The following is a 20,848-nucleotide window of genomic DNA, read 5'->3' on the forward strand; positions in this document are numbered from 1 at the left end:
ACTGATTCAGAGCCCCTGCCGTTTCCAGGGGCCTCTGCAGCGAGCAGCGAATCCTGACCTAACGTCTATCTTCTGACTCATCTAAGGCCCTTTACTTCCACGCGTGTTGGTGGTGTTCTCCTGGACGGCATTTCTCCAACACATTAATGACCCGCGCCGCCTCAGAGTCACCCAGACCGGCTCCTCAGCCGCCCGGCCCTGGGGAAACGAGGTCTTGCTCTGTCAAGCCAGTTCGCCCAAGGGGGCGCCAACCGGCCGCGCCGGCTCGCGGGACGCTCTGGCCGCGGCTGAACCACAGCGGGCTTGCGACGGACGGCGTAGACACGCCGCGGCTCCGTCTGCAAACGCACGCACGGGGAGACCGGGCGCGAGACCGCAGACCGGTCCCCAGTGTCGGGCTGCGGCGGGCACGAGCTGGGACGCCGGCGACTTTGTAGGACGCGGCGCGGCGTAGGCTCAGCAGGAGGGCCGCTTACCGCCGTAGTAGGGCAGCCACCGGTAGCGCCGGCCCCGGAAGTCCGCGCCGTCCAGCTCCGCGCACTGCTCGGCCCGGAAGTCCCGCGCGCCGTCGGGGCAGCTCTGCGGGCCGAGGGACGGGTCGCCAGGCGCGGGCGCGCCAGCCAGGCCTGGGTCCCGTCCCGTCCCCGCCTCCGCCCGAGCCCGGGCTCCCTACAGCCCCGTCGGGAGGGCTCCCGCTCCCAGCCCGGGTGGGGGGAAGGGGCTGCGGGAGCGGGTGCCCCAGGGGCTTTACCTCGGTGCGGCAAGAGCGGTGGCTCCGGGTGGGGCCCACGCAGCTGGAGCCTCCATCTGTCCTGCGGGACCAGAGCACCGGGAGGCCCGGCCGGTGACTCGACACCCCCGCCCCCTCCTGGGGCTCTCCTGCAGCCCCCCAGCTCCCGTGGGGCTCCCCGCGGGCAGCGCTGGGCCAGAGGGGCGGCAAGGCGAGGAGGGGGTGCCCTCCCACAAAACCCCCAAAGGCAGGTGTGACAGGCCCCGCGATTGTGCTTGGGAGAAGCAAGACTCAGAAGCCCCACGGTCCTGCGGTTTGTCTAACTCGGCCCGCAGGCTCTCAGAGCAAATTTCCAGAGAATACCCACGTTCTGCCCTTGGAGATAAAGGTGTGATATGTACCCACCTGGTAAGGTTATTCTGCGATTTAAGGGATACCGTGTTTCCCCAAAAGTAAAACAGGGTCTTATATTTATTTTTCCTCAAGAAGACACCCTAGGGCTTATTTTCAGGGGATGTGTTATTTTTTTTTTAAAGTACGGTACAACAATCTACATTTACTCAAATATAGTTAAATCGTCTTCTTGTGGATCATCATCATGACTCTCCAAACCCCAAATTCTATCCTGAATTTCTTGTGACTCTACTTCCTTTAGAACCATTGGCCCCAATCGCTCATGTGGAGCAGTAGAGCTCTCATGGGGCAGATGAGAAGGGCTGCTGGTCTTTACCGCTCCATGAGGAAATGCATGGGTTGTGCAGATTCGCTGTGTAGCCACGCCCATCGCTAGGTCTTATTTTCAGGGTAGGGCTTATATTTCGCAAATGCTTAGAAATCCTGCTAGGGCTTATATTATGGGTAGGTCTTATTTTCGGGGAAACACGGTAATAAGTATAAGGCATTTAGAATAATGCCTGGTCTACTCTTCACACACGGGGTACTCAGGAACCAGCAGCTGCCAAGCCCACTGACCGGAGAGCCGCTCTGCCCCTGCTTTCATACCTGCCCCCTGCAGCCTAGTAAGTGCTCAGTAAATCACTTGAAATGGGTGATGTACTTGTCAAGTACAAACACCTGTACTTGACAAAGAGGCAGAGGGCAGAGAAGCCACCGGAGTTAGGAATTGCCTGAAGATCAGTCATTAATTCCATGACAATTTACCGCTGTGCCTCGAGCTAGAGACTCAGGGACACTTGAAGGGGATGTGCTCCGGTCCACAGTGTCAGTACACAGGAAGTGATCTGATTTCCTACACGCCACTGACGCTGCTTCCAGAACGAATCTGTTGCTCGGTGGTTCTGCCCTTGTGACCTAGCCCACGACCCAGCAGTCAGCCTCCCTTGCGCCTGCCCTCACGCCTCCGTACCTCTGGGAGTAGCAGGGGCGCTCCCGGAAGCTGATGCCCCCTCCGCAGGTCCGGCTGCAGGGGCTCCACTGGCCCCAGGGGCCCCAGCTGTCACTCTGCCGCCTCACCTGGGGAGCCTGCAGAAGACGACATGCTCCGAGCATGAGCCCAGGTAACTCCCCCCCCAGGGCACTCTGCCTAAAAACACTCCTCTTTGAGCCAGCCCTTTAGGATTCAGGAGCACTGCCAGGCACCCCAAAATGTACTCACTTACAAATGTGGCCACTTTATAATCAGGGCTGAGAGCCAGGCCTGGGGGGTGAAAGGGGTGAGGCAGCTGGGAAAAGTCTGGAGTTCCAGGGGCCACCTGAGGGAGGGCCTGGGCATTTGAGGGTTAACAGTGTTGGGCGGGGCTAAAGGAAAATAGGAAAGGGAAACAACATGGGGTGCAGTCTCTTCCTGCCCATCTGGAGCAGAGACACCCAGGTGTACCCCAATATTCATCCCCCTTCTCCTGTTGTTAGAGGACCCTTGAAAACTTGACTCTTAGCTGGGTACCTGGCTGCCCAAAATAAAAAATACATTTTCCAGACTTCTTGCAGCCAACTGTGGCTACATCACTAAGTTCCCATCAGTGGGATATAAATTTTAAGTGTTGGGCAACAGCCTCTCATAATCTCCTTAAGAGATAGCTTGTATGTACATTTGTGGTTTTCTTCTTCCTCTTGTATTCCCTCCTGCTGGCTGGAAAGCAGATGTGATGGGTGGAGTTGGAGCAGCCTTCTAGACTGTGAAGTAATTTGGAAATAAAGCCTCCAAAAAGTGAAGCAAAGAGAACTCCTAGAGCTCAGAGGACTTTGTGAGACAGAACAAAGATCCTAGGAGAAGGATCAAGTCTGTCGTGTTCAAAGGACTATTATTTGGGACTCTGAAAAAAAGAATTTAATCCTAACACATACAGTTTCCCGCCAGAGATATGACTGATGCCTTGTGGCTGGCATTGGGAGTCCACATGCTACATGCACGTTTTCTCATTTAAATCCTCAGAACAACTCAACAGACTCCACTGCATGGATTAGAAAAGCGACACAGAGAGAGAGGAAGCCACAGAGGAACAAGTGGACACAATGGCAAGCCAGCCTCACTCCAAGCCTCTGCCCCCACCTACCTCCCACCCCCTCTCTGGGGAAATCAAATGATACTCTAGATGAGTCCTAAGGAACTGGACAGGTATTAGACTTGATTTCACAATTTTGCCAGGAGGCAGAAAGTGTACTGCAAACATGGCCCATTTGCTGGAGGGGAACTCTATTTTAGGGTGTCAGGACGTAATCTCTAGGGGAAAAAAATCACTCCTATTTTTTCGAGAAAGAGTTCAGTGGTAACATGGAAACACAAGCTCTTCCTCCTATTGTGAGCCTCGAGCAACTTCACTGATCTCAGGTGGGGACAGAGGATCATCTAACACCCCCGACACCAAACATCTAGTTATCCTTGTTTTATAACAGAAGCCAGAACCCTGAAGCAGAACAAACCGCACTAAACTTGCTGAACTGCACACAAAATTAAGGAGGAAGGGCCAGGTAGACCAAAGATCTTAGCCTTCACTTTTTAAAATCATCTACTCCTTCAGTTCTAACTGGGACAAAATCTCCAAGCTTTTGAAACCAGTTAACCAAATTATCAGAGTGTTCTCTCGATGAAATTTTAAACTGAAATGGACTTGGATCAAGTTTTTATTTTCAAAGGGAAGACACTGAGTGTTGGGGGTGGGGGTGACTTTCCAGGAAGACCCTGCAGTCCCGGCTGGGATTCTGGCACCCCCCTCCAACCCCCTAATGTGCAAAGCCTCATCCCCACGTTATAGGAATCCACGAAGCGGCCCTTGAGGGCAGCTGCCTTCTCACCTGTGGCCTGGCCAGGTTATTAATCCCTCTCGGCCCAAGGCCTGCTCGGATGTCTGTCTTGGCTCCTTTGAACTGCAGCCCGAGCTTCCCTCCCTGCCCAAATCCACCCTTCCCCAGAGCTGGGCTGGGCCAAGGTGTGGCCAAGGCAACAAGGGTTGCCTCTGCCCCAGAGCCACCTTGTGGCTGGCAGGCTGAGGTCGGGGAAGACTGGCCTGAACACAGGGCTCCTAAGGGCCAAGCCCAGGATGCGGCCCTCTCGAACATCCTCTTGCTCCCTGCGCCTGTGAGGCAGGCGTCCACCAGCCTGGGCACCAGCACGTGTGCCTAAGAGCCCCCGTCTGTCTGATCCCAGAGTCGTGCTCCGTCCGCTCACCACACGCTGCCTCTCCAGAAGGCACATTCTGCTTCTCTGTAATTAGCAGAACCACCAAGTGCACTACGGTGTGAAGCAGAATGAGCTAGCACAGCCCAGCCCCACCTGGGCCTGCCCCCACCTGTCCCTGCTGCCGTCAGTGCCCCACCCCCTCCTGCTCCCACTCCTACCTGAGCCATCCAGGGCCACCCATTGCCTGTCGCAGTTTCCAGGGCAATCTGCTGCCCCATATGTGTGGGAGTGAGAGACCATGGGCACGCATGCAGGAGCAGGGACAGGGCACGGGGACCCGCAGTCCACTGCGGGTCACACACCGAGCCCTGGCAGCACTAGAGGGATCCCAAGGAGGTGCTCAGGACCCAGCGGTGGACCCTGCCCCAGCTAGAACCAGAAACGGAGGCCGCTGAGCTAAAAGCAGGGCACAGCCCTGCCACCAGACAAGCAGAGGGTAGAGGAGAATAGTGTCCTGCCCAGGCCTCACCCAGACCCTCGCGAGACGCCCACACTGCCAGTAGGAGGTGGCTGGCGAAGGCTGCTCAGGTGTTTCTAAAGGAGAAAGGGCCTAATAGGATCCAGGGTGCTCCGTAAACCATGATTGGTTTCATCTGCACGACAGCCTGGGGTGGGCATTATTACCCCCAAATTAGAGGAATCTACAGCTTGGTGATTTGCCTGGGGTCATGCAGCTGTTACAAGGTGGCTCTAGGATTTCATCCGACGGCCTTGACACTGTCCCAGTAGTCCCTGCGCCTGGGCTTTGGCTTTCCTGCAGCGGGAGGACCAGCACACACTGAAGAACTTAGAGTGTGCCACTTAAGAGCAAGGTCCACGGGGTGGCAGAGGTGACTATAGGGAGCTGGCAGGTGGTGGAGAGGACTTGAGGAAGGCTGGCTCTGGCTCACCGGCTCTGCGGCACGTGTTGGATGTTCAGGGCTCTTGGAGGAGGGCACAGCGCCCAACTCCACCCCCGCCTGCCCCACACCAGCTGTCAGAGGGGCCTGCTCAACCCCCACCCATGAGCCCACAGAGGCAGCAGTTTGGGTCCTTTCTCAGGGAGCCTTCCTTGCTCACTTCCTGCCTGCCTCACAGAGGGTTGGAGAGGGCTGTGGGTTTCTCCTTGGGGACAGCTCTCCAGGGGCAGGACAGGGCCTGGCTGCCTCTGTGCCCTTTATTCTGCCAGGCACCAACCAGGGCAGCACCCAGCTTCAGACCCTCTCCTCCCCGAAGGCGGGCCCTGCGATCAAGATTTCCTGTGTGTCCTCAGAACCCAGCCACCTTCTCCAGGGAGCCCCGTGCTTTGGGCCCCCGTTAATGAAACAGCTACTCTGATCACCTGTTGGTTTCTTTTATCCCCTCTGAAAATGTGCACACTCTGATATGATGGCCACTAGCCATGTGTGGCTATTTAAATTAATTAAAGGCATAAAATTAAAACTCAGTTTCTCAGTTGCATGAGCCACATTTCAAGTGTTCAACAGCCACATGGGCCTAGTGGCTACCTATTGGACAGCAGAGACACAGAACTTGTCCATCACTGGGAAGGTTCTACTGGACAGTCCTGCTCCAGCGCTAACTCCAAGGGGACACGATATGACAGGCAGCCCACACCTCTGAAGCTGCAATTGGTTCCCAGTGACAGGTGTCTGGTGGGATGGGCCACCTAGCCCTGCATCTTGGTAGGTGCCACCATGGCCCACCTCCCATCCCCCCATCTGTCCTTCCGCCTTGGAAGACCACCTGGGGGACCAGCATTAACTGCGCCTCCATGAAGTGCACCTACCACCTTCTGAAGGGGGAGGGTGGTGAGAGGTGCCATGCTTGCACCCTGCACCCTGGCCACCCTGCTTCATGTCCCAGCCCTTTCTGAAGGAGCTCAGGCCGGCTTGCCTCCTCCCTTCCCATCTTCCCCGACACTGCCCTCTCCTGGGACGTCGCCGCAGCAGCCGGTGGGCTCCAACCAGCCAGGGACCCACGCGTCCCCGCCCCTGCCTCCCCGCAGTGTCCTCCCGGGGGCGGGGTGGGGCCGCACTCACCGCGGACGCGGGCGGCGGGGCCAGCAGCAGCGGCAGGAGCAGGAGCAGCCGCATCTCCGCCTGCGGGACAGGAGGCGGGTTAGAGCCGCGGGGGGCGCTGGGCCGGGGGCGGGGGCAGGGCGCCACCCTGCAGCCCGGGACTCCGACAGCTGTCCCGAGTGTGGGCGCGGTGTGTGGGCCAGGTGACCCACAGGTGACCAGGAGACCGCAGCAAGCGCGGCGCGCAATGCAGAACAAGGTGCCCACGCAGGCCTGCGGCTCGCACGCGACAGCCAGACAGGGCCCAGCGACAACTGGCAGAAGTTCAGGAACAACTTGTTTCAGGGTTCCAGAGGAAAACAGAGAGAGCAATTAAAAATACTTCCATGTCCTTGAAAAACTGGGAGTTCAGAATCTAAATTAGACTCACTGTTTTAATTGAGCAGATTTCTTTATAAAAAGCCATAACATCAGTTGTTTAAAAACTTGCAAAATAGATTTTCCTTAAAAAGATGAAAGTCTCTGAAGACACTTTTAAAACTCAAATATTTTCAAAATGTTAATTATATATATTTAAATATATATTATATAAATATATATATTTTATTTATATATTAAATATATATATTTTTTGGAGATGGATTCCTGCTCTGTCACCTAGGCTAGAGTGCAGTGGCTCTAGCATCACAGCTCACAGCGACCTCCAACTCCTGGGCTCAAGCGATTCTCCTGCCTCAGCCTCCCCAGTAGCTTGGGGCTACAAGCAAGAGCCACAACATCTGCTAATTTTTTTTTTTTTTTTTTTTTAAGAGACAGGGTCTCCTGGTGTTGCTCAGGCTTATCTCAATCTCCTGGCCTCAAGTGATCCTCCCGTCTTGGCCTCCCAGAGTGCTGGAATTGCAGGCATGAGCCGCTTCACCGCCCTGTTATCGTATTTTAAGCCCAAGCCAGCATTTTTCTGCACCGGGCAGCTCCATAAGCAGCGTGTGTGCAGTGTCTCGGTGGAGTTTGGCGTGTGCATGCACGCAACGTGTGCTACACAATGTGCAGAGCAGGCCTGAGTGCCGTCTGTTGTGCGTGTGTGTGCAGGGTGGTGTATGCATGCCCCATCTGCACACCCTGTGGAGTATGTGTGCATGTGTGTACATGTCACTGCGTCGGAGTGATGACATAGGCAATATGCGCCGTTGAGCACAAAACATTAAACAAGTACTGTCTTGTATGTTTCAATTTTAAAATCTGTAATTCTACCAATGTTCTCTCTAATTTTTTTAAGGTATAAAATGACTTCGGGTTGCAAGGATAAGACAGCGTACATAAGCCAAGTTCAGCACAATGTAACCTAGCACACTGAATGACGTATGTGCTAGTTAATTTGGCACAGTGATTCATTATTTTCATGATTCCTGCGGTAGCAGGGGTGGGGGAGGGGGGCTGCTGCCAGGCCCCCTCTGCTCTGTCGGGGGCAGCTCGGTTAACTGCTGCTCGGTGCGAGGAAGGGGCCGCCAGAGGGCTAATGAGGGGCAGGGAGGCCGAAGGAGGACAGGAGGAAAGAAGAATTTTACTTAGACTGGCCCCTAGTATACCGCCACTACAATCTGGACTAGAGCCAGTGTCTGCAATTTTAAAGTACTGAGAGCCTGAAACGTTCAGTTTTTTTCAATTCATTTGGTGGCAAACGACCCGCCGGACTCCAGGCCAGCCCTGAGCGTGACCACTGGGCTACTCCGCAGGCCCTACGGCCTCGACCTCCCCCTGCCTCCCACGGGCAGGGACCGGGTGGCCCGCGCCCGCAGGGTGGCCCCTCGACGCCGCGTTCCGAGGACCGTCTGCTGGCAGAAGGCGGCGGGCGGGGCGCGGCGTCTGGGGCCGCAGCAGGACCAGGGGCGGGGAGGGGACGGGGAGGGCCGACCGAGCCCAACTGCGCCTCACCCCTCACTGTCCCCGACAGACTCCGGGACCCCCGAGGTCCGCACAACGCCCTTCCCCGTGCGCCCCCGGCGCAAGGCTCTCCCCTGCGTCCGCTCCGCGTCCCCAGCCCGGGAACGCGCCCGGCGCGCCCCTCGAGGGCGGAGAGGTGCTGTCCCGCACCGGGGCCCCGGGGTGGCCAAGCAGGTGACCGCCGCGGCGGGGGCTTCCGGACTCGGGCGCGCCAGGCCACGGCCCCAGCGACACCTCGGCGACGCGCGGGGGACGGCGTCCGACGGAGGGAAGGTCCGAGCCGCCCAGCACCAGCCCCTGGGGCTCTTGGCGTTTCCTTCCCGCCGGCGACCTCCCACCCCGGCCCCGAGCGGTGACTGGGCCCTGCGCCAGCTGGCGGAGGAAGTTGGAGGCGGGGTCTCCTCCGGGCACCCCACTTTCTCTGACACGGGACACCGCTGCAGCCGCCAGCCAGGCGGAGCGAATTCCCGCGGAAGCCCTGGGGTGTGCTGTCGCTGCTGCCCGGCCGGCCAGCTCCCTGTGCCTCTGCCCTCCTACCTGTCTCCGGGAGCTGTGAGCTCCGCGCGGCGCCGGCAGGGCCAAGACGTCGGCGCCCGCCCCAGCGCCAGCCCCAGCCCCGGAGGTCGGCGGCTGTGAGGAACGCCCGCGGAGGTTGGACTTTCTCGCCCTGCCGCTGGCTGGCTTCCTCCCCGCCCCATCTCCCCCCACCCATCCCCAATCCCCGTGGGAGGACCGTGCGCCCGCGGAGAGGCCCCTGGTGACCAGCGATGCCCAGGGCCTCCCTCCCCTTGGGTCTGTGCCAGCGCTTGGCTTAGCCTTCACATTGTGGTCACCTGTCTTTCCAATCTTGGGTCTGTGCCAGTCACCTTTCCAATGGCATTTCCTCTTGCCCACACCTTCCAGTTCTGTGCCATATCCGCTCCACTGCACGACAGCCCTGCATACAGCACACCTCCATGTCCGGCCACTCACTCCTCTTTCACCCCTGGATTCTACACTTCAGCCACAACTGAGTTTCTCCACACACATGCTGCTGTTTCCCACCTCCCTGTCAGATTTTCCACTGCCTAGAACGCGCTCACCCAATCTCCTCCACCTCTTGAACTCCTACTCATCCCTCAAGACCCTGGTCAAAAGTCACCTTCTTTTGAAATCTTCCCCACACCACCCCAGGCAGAGGTGATGGGCTCCCTCAGTGTCTGGGCCTGTCTGGTGCATCACACAGCGGGAATCTCCCTGACTCAGCTGTGAGTGTCCCCAGGGTGAGTGAGGCCTGCATCCCAATCACCTGAGCCCAGGGCACAAGTTGGCATCAAAGTAGGGGCTCAGTAGATGTGATACATTTAATTTCCTTTCCTGGTTTTTCTTCTTTTTTTTCAACTAACACACCCCTTGCCTGCCATCCCTTTTGTGAAACTGGAATTCACCCGTCTTTAGGAAAATGGCACTGGCCCTGTACACTTGGGAGGTGGGGAGGTCACAAAGGCTGGTCTCCTTCTCCCATCCTCTTCTGTCTTCAGTCCTGTGCCTGGTCCCATTTCACCAGAGTAGTGGGGAGCTCAGCCCCTTTTAAGACCACCACCTGCAGCTCATCTTCTGCAGCCGCCACTGATGCTCAGACAAAATGCTGATTAAGACACAGCCAGGGGCAGAGTAGGGAGGTGGCGGAGGGACCTGTGGCGGGCCTGCTGCCACCTCTCCAGCCTGGTCTCCCTCGGCATGTTTGCTCAGTCGGGCACCATGGGGAAGCGGGACAGTCAGGTGGCTGATATGAACCAATAGCAATGGCCAGATCAAGGGGTCCAGTCCAGTCTGTAGGGCCAACGATCCCGGATTATCTGAATCGACCAAGGCCTCCCTGGGAGGAAGTGAAAGAGCAACTAGAAAAGAAAACCTTTCCAAGGCTTTGGCTGAGTTTGAAGAAAAAATGAATGAGAACTGGAAGAGAGAACTAGAAAAACATAGGGAGAACTTGTTAAGTGGAAGTGAGAGCTCGTCCCAAAAAGAGGAAGGAAAAGAACAGTGGAAGCCTGGAAGGTGTCATCGTCCCCAAGCTCTGGTTCTTCCAGCAGTTCCGCAGATTCCGAAGATGAGGACAAGAAACAAGGAAAACGGAGAAAGAAAAAGAAGAACCGTTCCCATAAATCTGAAAGCTCCGTGTCGGAAACTGAATCAGACAGTAAGGATAGTTTAAAAATGAAAAAGAAGTCAAAAGACGCAACGGAGAAAGAAAAGGACATTAAAGGACTCAGCAAAAAACAGAAAGATGTATCCTGAAGATAAACGTTTATCATCTGAGTCCTTATCGGAATCAGCTTATATGAAGGGGGCATTTCCCTTTGAAGTGTGGATATTGCATCTCCCTTTTACAGACGATAAAAGCGAGAAATGAGCAAAAAAGAAGAAAAGCAGAGAAGAACGAGAAAAAGCTACAGAAAAAACAAGAAAAAGAAACGTAAGAAACACAGTAGGAAGAAGACAAAGAAGGCGCTAGTTCAAATCCTGACTTGTAACATTAAGAAAAAAATCAGGATTCCCTTATAAAAGAAAGTACAATGTCTAAGGAAACTTCAACTGTGAAAACTACAACATATTGAGTAAAATGCATGAATTTTCTTGTTTTTAGAATTATTCCTAGACTATTCAGTAGCCTCTCAGATTCCGCTGTGTGAAATAATTCCATAATTACCGCTTGCTGCTTGATCATCTATCTTTTCTCTTCCAGTGCTTGAGAACTCTGGGAGATAATTCACTGCAGTTGTACTAGTGCTTAAGATATTTGGGAGTATTGATTTGCATTTCCCTGATTAAAAAAAAAAAAAAAGATATTTGGGAGTAAAATTAATATTTTTGACTAGAAATGTCTAATGATAAATTAACAGAAATTGGATCTGGGTGCATCTTTAAGATATAATCAGAAATGACCAGATGACTCCAGTTAAAATTTTTGAAGTAGGGATTACATTGATATTTCAAAATTTTTACTTTGTAGATAAGTGTATTTTAATTGTTCCCTTTTGTATATTTTTTACTTACATAGGGAAGGAGATTTTAGGGTGGGGAGCGGTTTGCACTATCTCTTTAGCTGGCAGAATAGCTGCCTATGATCCTTGAACACCCTATGTGTGTGGGCACAGGAGCCGTGTTTTTTGGGGAGGTCAGAGTTGGGCACCAGCAGTCTTGCCCTTTACTGAGCTGCTAAGTGACATCCTGGGAATCTGTCATATGCTGCTTTGAGTGAATCAGAGAAAGCCCCAGAAGCTCTGAGATTTACTTCACTTCAATAATGCTGAATATTTTTTAGCATGAGAATGTGTGAGGTCATTTGAATTCACCTTGATTATACTTGGCTTTGGAGAGGAATCATTTCAAATAGACACTGGTACTTTTTTAACTTGACCCCTAAAGATTCTAAAATGCATGTTTTATACTGTTAAGTTTCAACTAGTCAGGAAAATTTCATGTAACCAGTGGTAGTTACTTTAGTTTTGTGTATGAATTTTGTTTAAGCTGCAATGTTTAGCTTTTGTTAACTGGTTACTTTACTGTTTTAAGTTCATCGCTATGTTTAACGGTATGCTTGCCAAGATATTTACTTTTTTTTTTTTTCTCATTTTTGCCAAGATATTTAGCATGTAAAAAGCAGGGGTTTGATTTTTTTTTTTTAAACAGCTTCATATTGAGGCCAAGACTTACCATAAACAAGTTGAGTGGCAGGCCTGGTATGCTGTGTCTTGTTATATAAAGCTGTTGCCAGAAGTTTAGTAAATATAATGTTTTAAACATTAAAAAAAAAAAAAAGACAACCAGCTGGTCTGGGCAGTGGTGTTTACAACTAATTGATCACAGATTCCTTTACTCTTTCTCCACTCCCACTGCTTCACTTGACTGGCCCAAACAAACCAAAACCCCCCAAAATCTCACAGCCACTTTAAATCAGGCTGCTTCTTACCCATCTACGAAGAGGGAGGAGCAGCAGCGGGGCAGGGCCCCCTGGGAGCTGTGTGAATTCTTAGGCACAGATAAAGCCTGGCAGAGCCAGGGGACAGGAATTACCCAGAGCCTCTCTAGAAAAGGAACATGGTTTCTTCCATTCCAAAAGCTCCCCTCCCTGCCCCCCCCCCCAGCTGGGACTTTGCTGAGCTTGGTCAAAGGTCCCCTGTTTCGTGGGAGGAAAATTCTTCTCCCGCTGCAGGGCGGGGGCAGCTGAGGCGCAGAGAAGTTCACCTTCCTGATCTGTTCCCGTTTTCCTGTGACCCCTTCATTTCAGACACCCAGACCCATGATTTCCTAAGCCTTGCCCAGATGCAGGGAGGACCCGGAGGTTGGGGTGGCAGGACTCACACACAGCGTGAAGGGGTGGCCCTGGACCCTGCAGCCCAGCTCCGCCGATGACTGCCTTGGCCAAGAACTTCTCTGCAGGCCTCTCGTTCTCCTCTGCCTACCTCTCAAAGCTGTGGCGAGCGCCCTACCCAAAACATAATCGGTGCATAAAAATATGGGCGTTTAGAAAGAGGATTGGGGGTCAGGGAGGAAGAGGAAGACCTTTCCTCCCATTGCAAAGCCCCCTGTGCAATGCCCTATGCCACGCACTGGCTGCACCAGAGAACCCTTCCATTCGGGGGGTTGGGGTGCCTGGGGCGGCAGACAGACCTGGACCAAACCCCACTCTGCTTCTTTGTGAGCCTGGGCAAGCCTTGTCACCTCCTCAAGCCTCGACTTGCTCACTGGAGCCTCACACAGGGTGGTGGGGTAGGGAAGTAACTGGCTTCCGTAAAGCTCCTACTAGGTGCTGAATAAAAATGACTTTCTTCTGCCCCATCCAAGCTCTCCCCACCTGTATCCTCAATTTGCTACATTGTGATCTTGTTCCTGCAGACAGCATATCCAGGGAGGAGGCTAGGAAACGAGTGGCAGGACGTCAGTGTGGTTGGGTTGGGATGGAAGGCTGGAGAGGAGGAGGGGAGGGTGCACGGACCCCAGGCCTCCCTCCCCTGACGTCTGCCTCTGCTCTCTCATGGTGGCAGGGTTTGCCCTGGCACTTTCCAACTACTGCGGTGATATTTTGTCTCTTTCTCCCTCTAAACTGTGAACTCCGCAAGGGCAGAGATCTTTATCATGGCGGTGCCCCATACCAGAGGTTTGTGGTGGCCTGAAGGGTCGCCTCAGGACAGGCCTGTGAGAAGCCTCCAGCCACCACCCGCCACATGTGGAAGGCTCCCCGCCCGCCCCCTCCGTTATCTTCACAGCCCTTCCCCGTGGATCTCGGGGACATCTGGTCCCGCCTGGGCGTCTGCCTCCCAGAGGACCTGAACTGACCCGTGGGGTTCCTGGTCGTGTGCCACAGAAAAGGACTTAGTCAACGTTAGGGGAAGGACACTGGGACCTCAGGGAATTGACTCAGGCACGACATGGGCTGGAACCCCTGCCGATGTCTTAGGTGGTGGCCCTGGAACGGTTCTGGTTGGGCCCTGTCCTGCTGGATGCTGGACTACCGCCACCACCGCTTTTAGGCCGCGCTGACGCATGCCACCCCAAGAAGGAACCCTTGTGGACTCAGCCCCCACAGAAGCACGCCTGCAGCCTGGCGGCCAGGGCCTGAGACACAAGGACTGGCAGCGTCCCCAGACGGGAAGTCTGGAAGCGGGGCTACCCTAGGACACACACACTCCGCAGCACCCCCGCACACGGTGTTTGTTGAACTCTCCTTCGCCTGAACTTAGAGGATGCTGCTTCCTTCTTCCTTATTTTTTTTGGAAGTTGTTCATTCATTCATTCATTCCTTGAATATTTAAGTGCCTACTGTGTGTCACGAGCTGAGGACAGACCTGTGCAGTGGTGGCAAAACTTCCACAACCAGCTCTCGGGAGGAGCAGCACATGCCTGAGGAGTGGGGTAGTTCACAAGCTACCAAGGATGACGTTACCGGACGCAGAGCTGGGAAGAGGCACACAGTCAACTTCTCCAGGCCTGGTGGCCAGCACACCAGACCGTCCCTGCATGCTAGTGCTGTCTGTGTTAATTTAGACTAAAATGGATCTTGCAATCAGAATATAAATATTCCTACTATAAAAGTCACAGAACCGGCCGGGCGCAGTGGCTCATGCCTGTAATCCTAGCACTCTGGGAGGCCGAAGCGGAGGACTGCTCAAGGTCAGGAGTTCGAAGCCAGCCTGAGCAAGAGCGAGACCCTGTTTCTACTATAAATAGAAAGAAATTAATTGGCCAACTAATATATATAGAAAAACTTAGCGGGGCATGGTGGCACATGCCTGTAGTCCCAGCTCCTCAGGAGGTTGAGGCAGAAGGATTGCTGGAGCCCAGGAGATTGAGGTTGCAGTGAGCTAGGCTGATGCCACCGCACTCACTCTAGCCTGGGCAACAAGCGAGACTCTGTCTCAAAAAAAAAAAAAAGTCACAGAACCTATGCTATAGTCCACCTGGAATCCAAAGGAAGATAGAACGCTCCCTATTTGAGGATTTGTACATTTATTTCTCTAACTTCTCCCCACCCTCCAACACATCATCCAAGTCCCTGGTTAGTGTCATTCACGTGTTGGGGACGGAGGGGAGGTTTGGGGGCAGACTTGTGCTTTCTGATGCCGCCTCAGTCCTCTTCTTCCCGCTTATTGCCACATCCAAGTCAGCCCTTTGAAACAGCAAGCAAGACCTGAGAGTGAGAATTCAGTGCTGACAAGTGTCTGACAAGTGGCTGTCATAAGATAAGCCACTTGACCCTTTGGAGGGGAGTTTTGTCCTCAAAGCCGGGACAGAAATATAGCACTCCCTGCCCTTTCCTAAAGACAAGAGGGCCACTGAGAGAGAAAGAACAGGAATCCTGGGAAGTCCCCTCAGTGGCATCAGGCCCCATCTGCCCCAGCCTCCATTCAGACCCTGGGAATGGGCACCAGGAGGGGGTGAGGCAGGGCTGAGCCCTGGGGAGGGAGAGCAGCAGGGCACAGAGAAGGAAGGGGACGTCCAGACCTCTCCCCGTGGGTCCCAGCCGGAGCTCTGCCCGCAGGAACACATTCACTCTGTCTCCAAGCACCTGGCTCCCGGCTCCTCTGGAGACACTGGCTGAGACGTGAGGGGAGCTGGTTTCCCAAGTGGGAGAGGGGCTCAGGGTCTGGACCCCGCTAAGGTCAGGGTGGGTGTGGAGCCAGCCTGGGAGCACAGGCCTGGGGTCGTCTCTGGACCTTCCAGCTCAGGGCTGCACTGTGGCCTCCGCAGCAGGCCCAGCGTCCTGCAGCTGAGTTGGTGCCTCCGATGGTTGCAGAGCGCAGGCAAGTCCCTGTTCTCTTGTTGCAGACAGGACGCTGCACACCAGGCTGCATTGCTGCTGTCCCTGGGGGCTGTCAGGGAGGGGCCCGCATGGGCAGGCCTGAGGCCAGCAGCCAAGGCTCTTGAGGGCCTTTCCTCCTGGTCTCGCCCTCATCTCACTCGGGGGCATTTCTCCCCTCTGCTGCTTTGGCCTCTGTCCCCATGGTTCTTAGCCCAGACACTGAGAGGCAGCTCGTGCCTTGCACCAAAGACCTGGAAACAAAACCTAGAAAGGGAAAGGGCCAGTGACCCAAAGGACACATTTCACACACAGGCTATGTGGGAGCAACGTGGCCGGTTTATTCACCTGGGCACGGGTGGGCTGAGTCCGAAAAGAGTCCGCACAGAAGGGGGTTTAGTGAGGGTTTTCATAAACGGGGATAGCCTACCCCCTCCCACCTCCCTGTTCAGTTCTTTGTTTCTGGGCCAAACCAGCAGGTGAAGAATTGCTTCCTGCTACGTGCAGCAGAGGACGGCGGGCAGAGCAGCTGCCTGTGGTAAATTCTTCTTCAATGACCAACTCCTCCTACCCCTTTGCCCCAGTCAAATCCATCCATCCTTCTGTTCTGGCCTCATCCTTATCAGGAGAGCTGGGGAGGGACAGCCTTGGTCTCCATCAGGGAGGGAGGGGGAAGGAATGCTGGCTGCAGCCCTCTGCCAGATCTACAAAGTCGGGACTCCCCAGACTCCTGTGGCTATTGTTTTACAATCCTAAGTTTTGCATTAACCACATTCTGTCCTGTACATACTTTTCTGGTTCTCACCTGGAGCAAACCTAACAGAAAGTCAGAGGGCCAGCCCCTCACAATTCTTGAACAGACCTCCCAAAGCTTGACTTCAACAACGGGGAAAGAACCTGAGGTTTCTGTGGTGCTTCTCCAGCTTCAGTGACGTTGGGGCTGTAATCTTGGCCCCATGTTTTAGAGTGTAATGCCACTCAACCACGCAGAGTCGTAGAACTAGGTCTAAGTTCTTTATTTTTACAGCTTTTATATCACTATAATCTCATTATATATATATATATATATATATATATACATATCTACATATATATATCTACCATCTATCTTCAGGTCCCAATCTCTTTTTTATTTATTTATTTTATTTTAGCGTATTATGGGGGTACATGTGTTAAGGTTACATATATTGTCCAGGCCCCCCTCCCCCCTCGAGGTCCCAATCTCTTATCAGAAACTCTTGGGGCCAAAAGATTTGGTCTCAGAATTGAGGATTTTCAGATTTTAGAATTTACCGAATTGCATTCTTTTTAAGAGACAGGGTCTTGCTCTCTTGCTCAGGCTGGAGTGCAGTGGCACAATCATAGCTCACTGCAGCCTCCAACTCCCGGGCTCTGGTGACCCTGCCTCCTCACCCACCTGTAGCTGGAACTCCAGGCATGCACCACCATGCCCAGCTAATATTTTCTTGTTTTTGTAGAGATGAAGTCTATGTTGCCCACTCCTGGGATCTTCCCACCTCGGTATCCCTAAGAGCTGGGATTATAGGCATAAGCCACCACACCTGACCTACACTGCATATTATACAATACCCCCGGCAGGGTTGGGAGCCCTGTTTAATAAAAACAAATAAACAAAACAACAGCAAACAACACACACACACAGACTTATAGCTCTGCCACAAAACACAAATATTCACCTAAAGGGGATAAATCAAGACTCTAAATGGCCTCACAGCAGTTCATGTCAGGTCTTACTGACAAACTTATGAGAAAATTTTCAGTTTTCAGAGCTTTTTGTATTTCATAATCGTAAATAAGGGATGGCAGACATGTAGAAAATTAAATGTAACATAACTACCAAGCAAATGGGGTTCAGATGAGCAGCATCAACTTGGCGTGGTGTACGCAGCGGCATGTTGGAATTCCATCGCACCGGGGCCCTGGGCCTGCGGTTTGGGCCCCAAGAAGCCGATCTGTGTTCAGCCTGCCTGGGGAGGCGCTTGTGTCTACCACCCACTGGTGTGGTATGTTGGGCAGGGAACCTGCATGGCTGCTGTCTCTTTGTTTTTTTTTTTTTTTTTTTTAAAGGAAGGCAACAAATTAACATTTACATTAATGTAAACAAAAATAAACATAACAACTGAAAATTCCTAAGAATCTGTAGCCCCAAGGGCTGAGAACAAAGACAGCAGCAGAAAGCTGGGGCCATGAAGACCTTGGGGCTCAGGCCTGAACCTCAGATCACCACAGCGTTGCACTCACTGGGCAGAACTGGGGCCTGAGGCCTCCCTGGTCCGTGCTTCTCAGGCTGGGGCATGTGATCTTGGGGACACAGAAAGACACTGAAGAGATACAGCTCTGCTTCTGGGAACATGATTAACTTTAAGATTGGAAGTATGTGTGTGTGTGTGGGGGGGGTGTTAAATATTTTTGGTGATGTTTATGATGGTGTCATGGTTATTTTTACATTAGAACAAATATACCACAACACAGATGAACCTCGAGGACATTTATGCTAAGTGAAATAAGCCAGTCACGAAAGGACAAATACTGCGCCATTTCACTCATATGAGGTTCCTAGAGCGAGTTAAGTTCATAGAGACAGAGTGGAATGGTGGTTGCCAGGGCCTGGGGTTGGGGGGAAACGGGGAGTCGCTTTCTATTTTTTAGTGATGGGGTCTTGCTACGTTGTTCAGGCTGGACTTGAACTTCTGGTCCTGGGCTCAAGGGATCCTACAGGAGCCACCATACTCCACATAGGATGTTGTTTGATGGGTATCGAGTCTCAGTCTGGGATGAGGGAAGGAGTTCTGGAGATGCATGGTGGTGACAGTTGCAAGACAATGTGAAGTTACTTAATGCCACTAAACCGCACCCTCAAAATGGTTAGGGTGGTACATTTTATCTTGTATTTTACCAAATAAAACTACAAAACTAATTATGAAATAAAATAAAACTTTTTAATTCCAGAGAATTTTCTGCTTGAAGCTGCCACTTTGGATTGTGTCACAGACCCTCAGGGTCTCTCCCTGTCCTCTGTCATTTGAGCAGCATTATTAGTAAATTGAGAAATGTTGGCAGACTGAGGGCCCCCAGGCAGGCGATCCAGTTCCACAGAAATGGGGGCCAGTGTCCGCTATGAGTGTATGTGGGTGTTTGCTGTTGTTTTGTTTGTTTTGATAGTCTGGGTAGGGTAGCTGCTAGCACTGACTTATAGAGTGTGACTCTGCAAGTGTTACTCATCTTCCTCATCTGCAAAATGGGGATGCCAGGCCCCTGCTCACAGGTGGGGTGAGGATGGCAGGAGACAATGCTTGCGACAGGCTCAGTGCAGTGTCTGGGACATATTGCTAGTACATGCTCAATAAACATCCACTTTATAGGGCAAGTACCTTCCTTTGGGGTCTTGCTTGTTAAATGAGGGATAAGTATTAAGAACTACACTATTGACCAGGCTTGGCAGCTCATGCCTGTAATCCCAGCAGTTTGGGAGGCGAAGGTGGGAGGATCACTTGAGGCCAGGAGTTTAAGACCAGCCTGGGCAATGTAATGAAACTTCATCACTACAAAAAAAAAAAAAAAGAAGAAGAAGAAGAAGAAAGAAAAGAAAAGAAAAGAAAAGAAAAGAAAAGAAAAGAAAAGAAAAGAAAAGAAAAGAGAAAAGAAAAGAAAAGAAAAGAAAAGAAAAGAAAAGAAAAGAAAAGAAAAGAAAAGAGAAATTGGCCGGGTGTAGTGGCGTGAGCTCATAGTCCCAGCTGCTCTGGAGGCTGAGGCAGGAGTCCAGGAGTTGGAGGCTGCAGTGAGCTACAATCATGGCATTGCACTCCATCCAGGGTAACAGAGTGAGATCCTGTCTCAAGAAAAAAAAAAAAAAACAAAAAACCCACACTATCCTCTATTCCTATATTCAACAATGTGGAGACATGGACCAGGACAAACCCATACATTTCTCGAGCTGTCATCACAAACATGCCCTGGGAGAGGAATCCTGTTTGGATTCAGTCCTGACCACCATTTATAAACACCTGGTCTCTTAAGGGCATAAGGCCCGCACTCTCCAGCACAGCCTTGTAAACAAGGGCAAAGTTGGTTAATGTTTGTTCTTACTCAAAACATATTCCCACACACATCACCCCGCATGGAAACCCCCTGCTGCGACCCTTGGCCACCCACCACACAGCTCCAGGCAGCCCGGCTCCCCTGAGGGCTGGGGCGGCCCCACCCTCCGCGCCTGCCGCCACTGGCTTCCGCATCTGGGCGCAGGGGCTTCAGGGGTGGAGAGAGTTTTCTCTGCTGGCTTCCCATCGGAGAGCCAGAGACTGCAGACCAAGGCGGTGGGAAGCGCAGGAACGTCAAACGGCAGGGAAGGAAGAGTCAGGGTCTTGGCCCCTCCCAGCCTGAGGCGGAATCCCCCAGCAAAGCAATCTGGCCAGGAAGGGGCTTGGAGGGTGAGAAAAAATTGCTGGAGATGGGCCGAGAAGGGAGGGGAGGGAGAGTGGAGGGAGAGGATTCGGAAACATCTGGGCTGGCCGAGTTCCCAGTGGGAAAATGGGGCCAGACTTGTCTCCAGCCCAGGCAGGGGCAGGGGGCCCTCTGAGGGGCGTGGAGGCCCCACCCTCCTCCCCGCCAGGAAGCTCCGGGAAGCTGGAGCGCTGCCAGGGAGAGAGACAGGGCGTAGCAGCCCCTCTGTCTCCTCTCCGCCTGGTGTCAGAGCTGCAGGGCCCAGGCCTGCTCTCAGCGACACTCCAGCTCCAGCCCACACTTGGAACGGGCCTCCCTCCACGAGAGTGTTTACTATTATAAAGTGTATTTTGACTTGACAGAAATAATTTCATGCAAAAATTACCAAATGCTTGGAGGGTCTTGATGAATCTGAGGTGTCATTTGTATGTTTAATGACAAAGGCTGCGTAATCACTGGTGACAGGTCTCTGACTTGCCTTGTGAGCTGATCTACAGCACAAGAGGGCAGAGGGAATCCCAATCCTTGCCAGTCCGGAAAACAGAGTCCCCCCCTCAAAGAATGACCTGCCGCGTGTGGAAGGGGAGAGAACCCAGGTCCCTGTCTCTTCCCTCCATGGGCAGCTCTGAGGACGTCACCATGGGTCCATCTGACTCAGAAGGAGCAGCCTGGCTTAGAGGGCAGTACCTGGCACGCGGCCAGCGCGAAAGGCCTGTGCCACCAATAGCGCGTTAACCTGGCAGGCTGGCTTCACTGTCAGGTTCTGTCAAAGGCTGAAGGCCCTTAACAAACATCCCTGG

General features: G+C 53.2%; 1 protein-coding gene and 1 pseudogene across 1 annotated transcript in view; one reads left to right on the top strand and one right to left on the bottom strand.

Annotated features, from left to right (window-relative positions):
* PAPLN (papilin, proteoglycan like sulfated glycoprotein) overlaps nt 1–8,922 on the bottom strand; it is a 34,292-nt gene extending 25,370 nt beyond the window's left edge. Inside the window, exons 1-5 of the mRNA XM_020285672.2 lie at nt 8,846–8,922; nt 6,389–6,448; nt 2,097–2,212; nt 752–812; nt 477–579 (exon numbers count right to left, since the gene is read on the bottom strand). Of these exons, the coding sequence (XP_020141261.2) occupies nt 477–579; nt 752–812; nt 2,097–2,212; nt 6,389–6,442 (334 nt within the window). The 5' untranslated portion in view covers nt 6,443–6,448; nt 8,846–8,922. The remainder of the gene's footprint in view (nt 1–476; nt 580–751; nt 813–2,096; nt 2,213–6,388; nt 6,449–8,845) is intronic.
* A 1,126-nt stretch (nt 8,923–10,048) lies between these two features.
* LOC105859494 (protein FAM133B-like) lies at nt 10,049–14,340 on the top strand (annotated as a pseudogene).
* Nucleotides 14,341–20,848: the final 6,508 nt, after the last annotated feature.

This window comes from Microcebus murinus, chromosome 6 (genome assembly GCF_040939455.1).
Source record: "Microcebus murinus isolate Inina chromosome 6, M.murinus_Inina_mat1.0, whole genome shotgun sequence".
NCBI lineage: Eukaryota > Metazoa > Chordata > Mammalia > Primates > Cheirogaleidae > Microcebus > Microcebus murinus.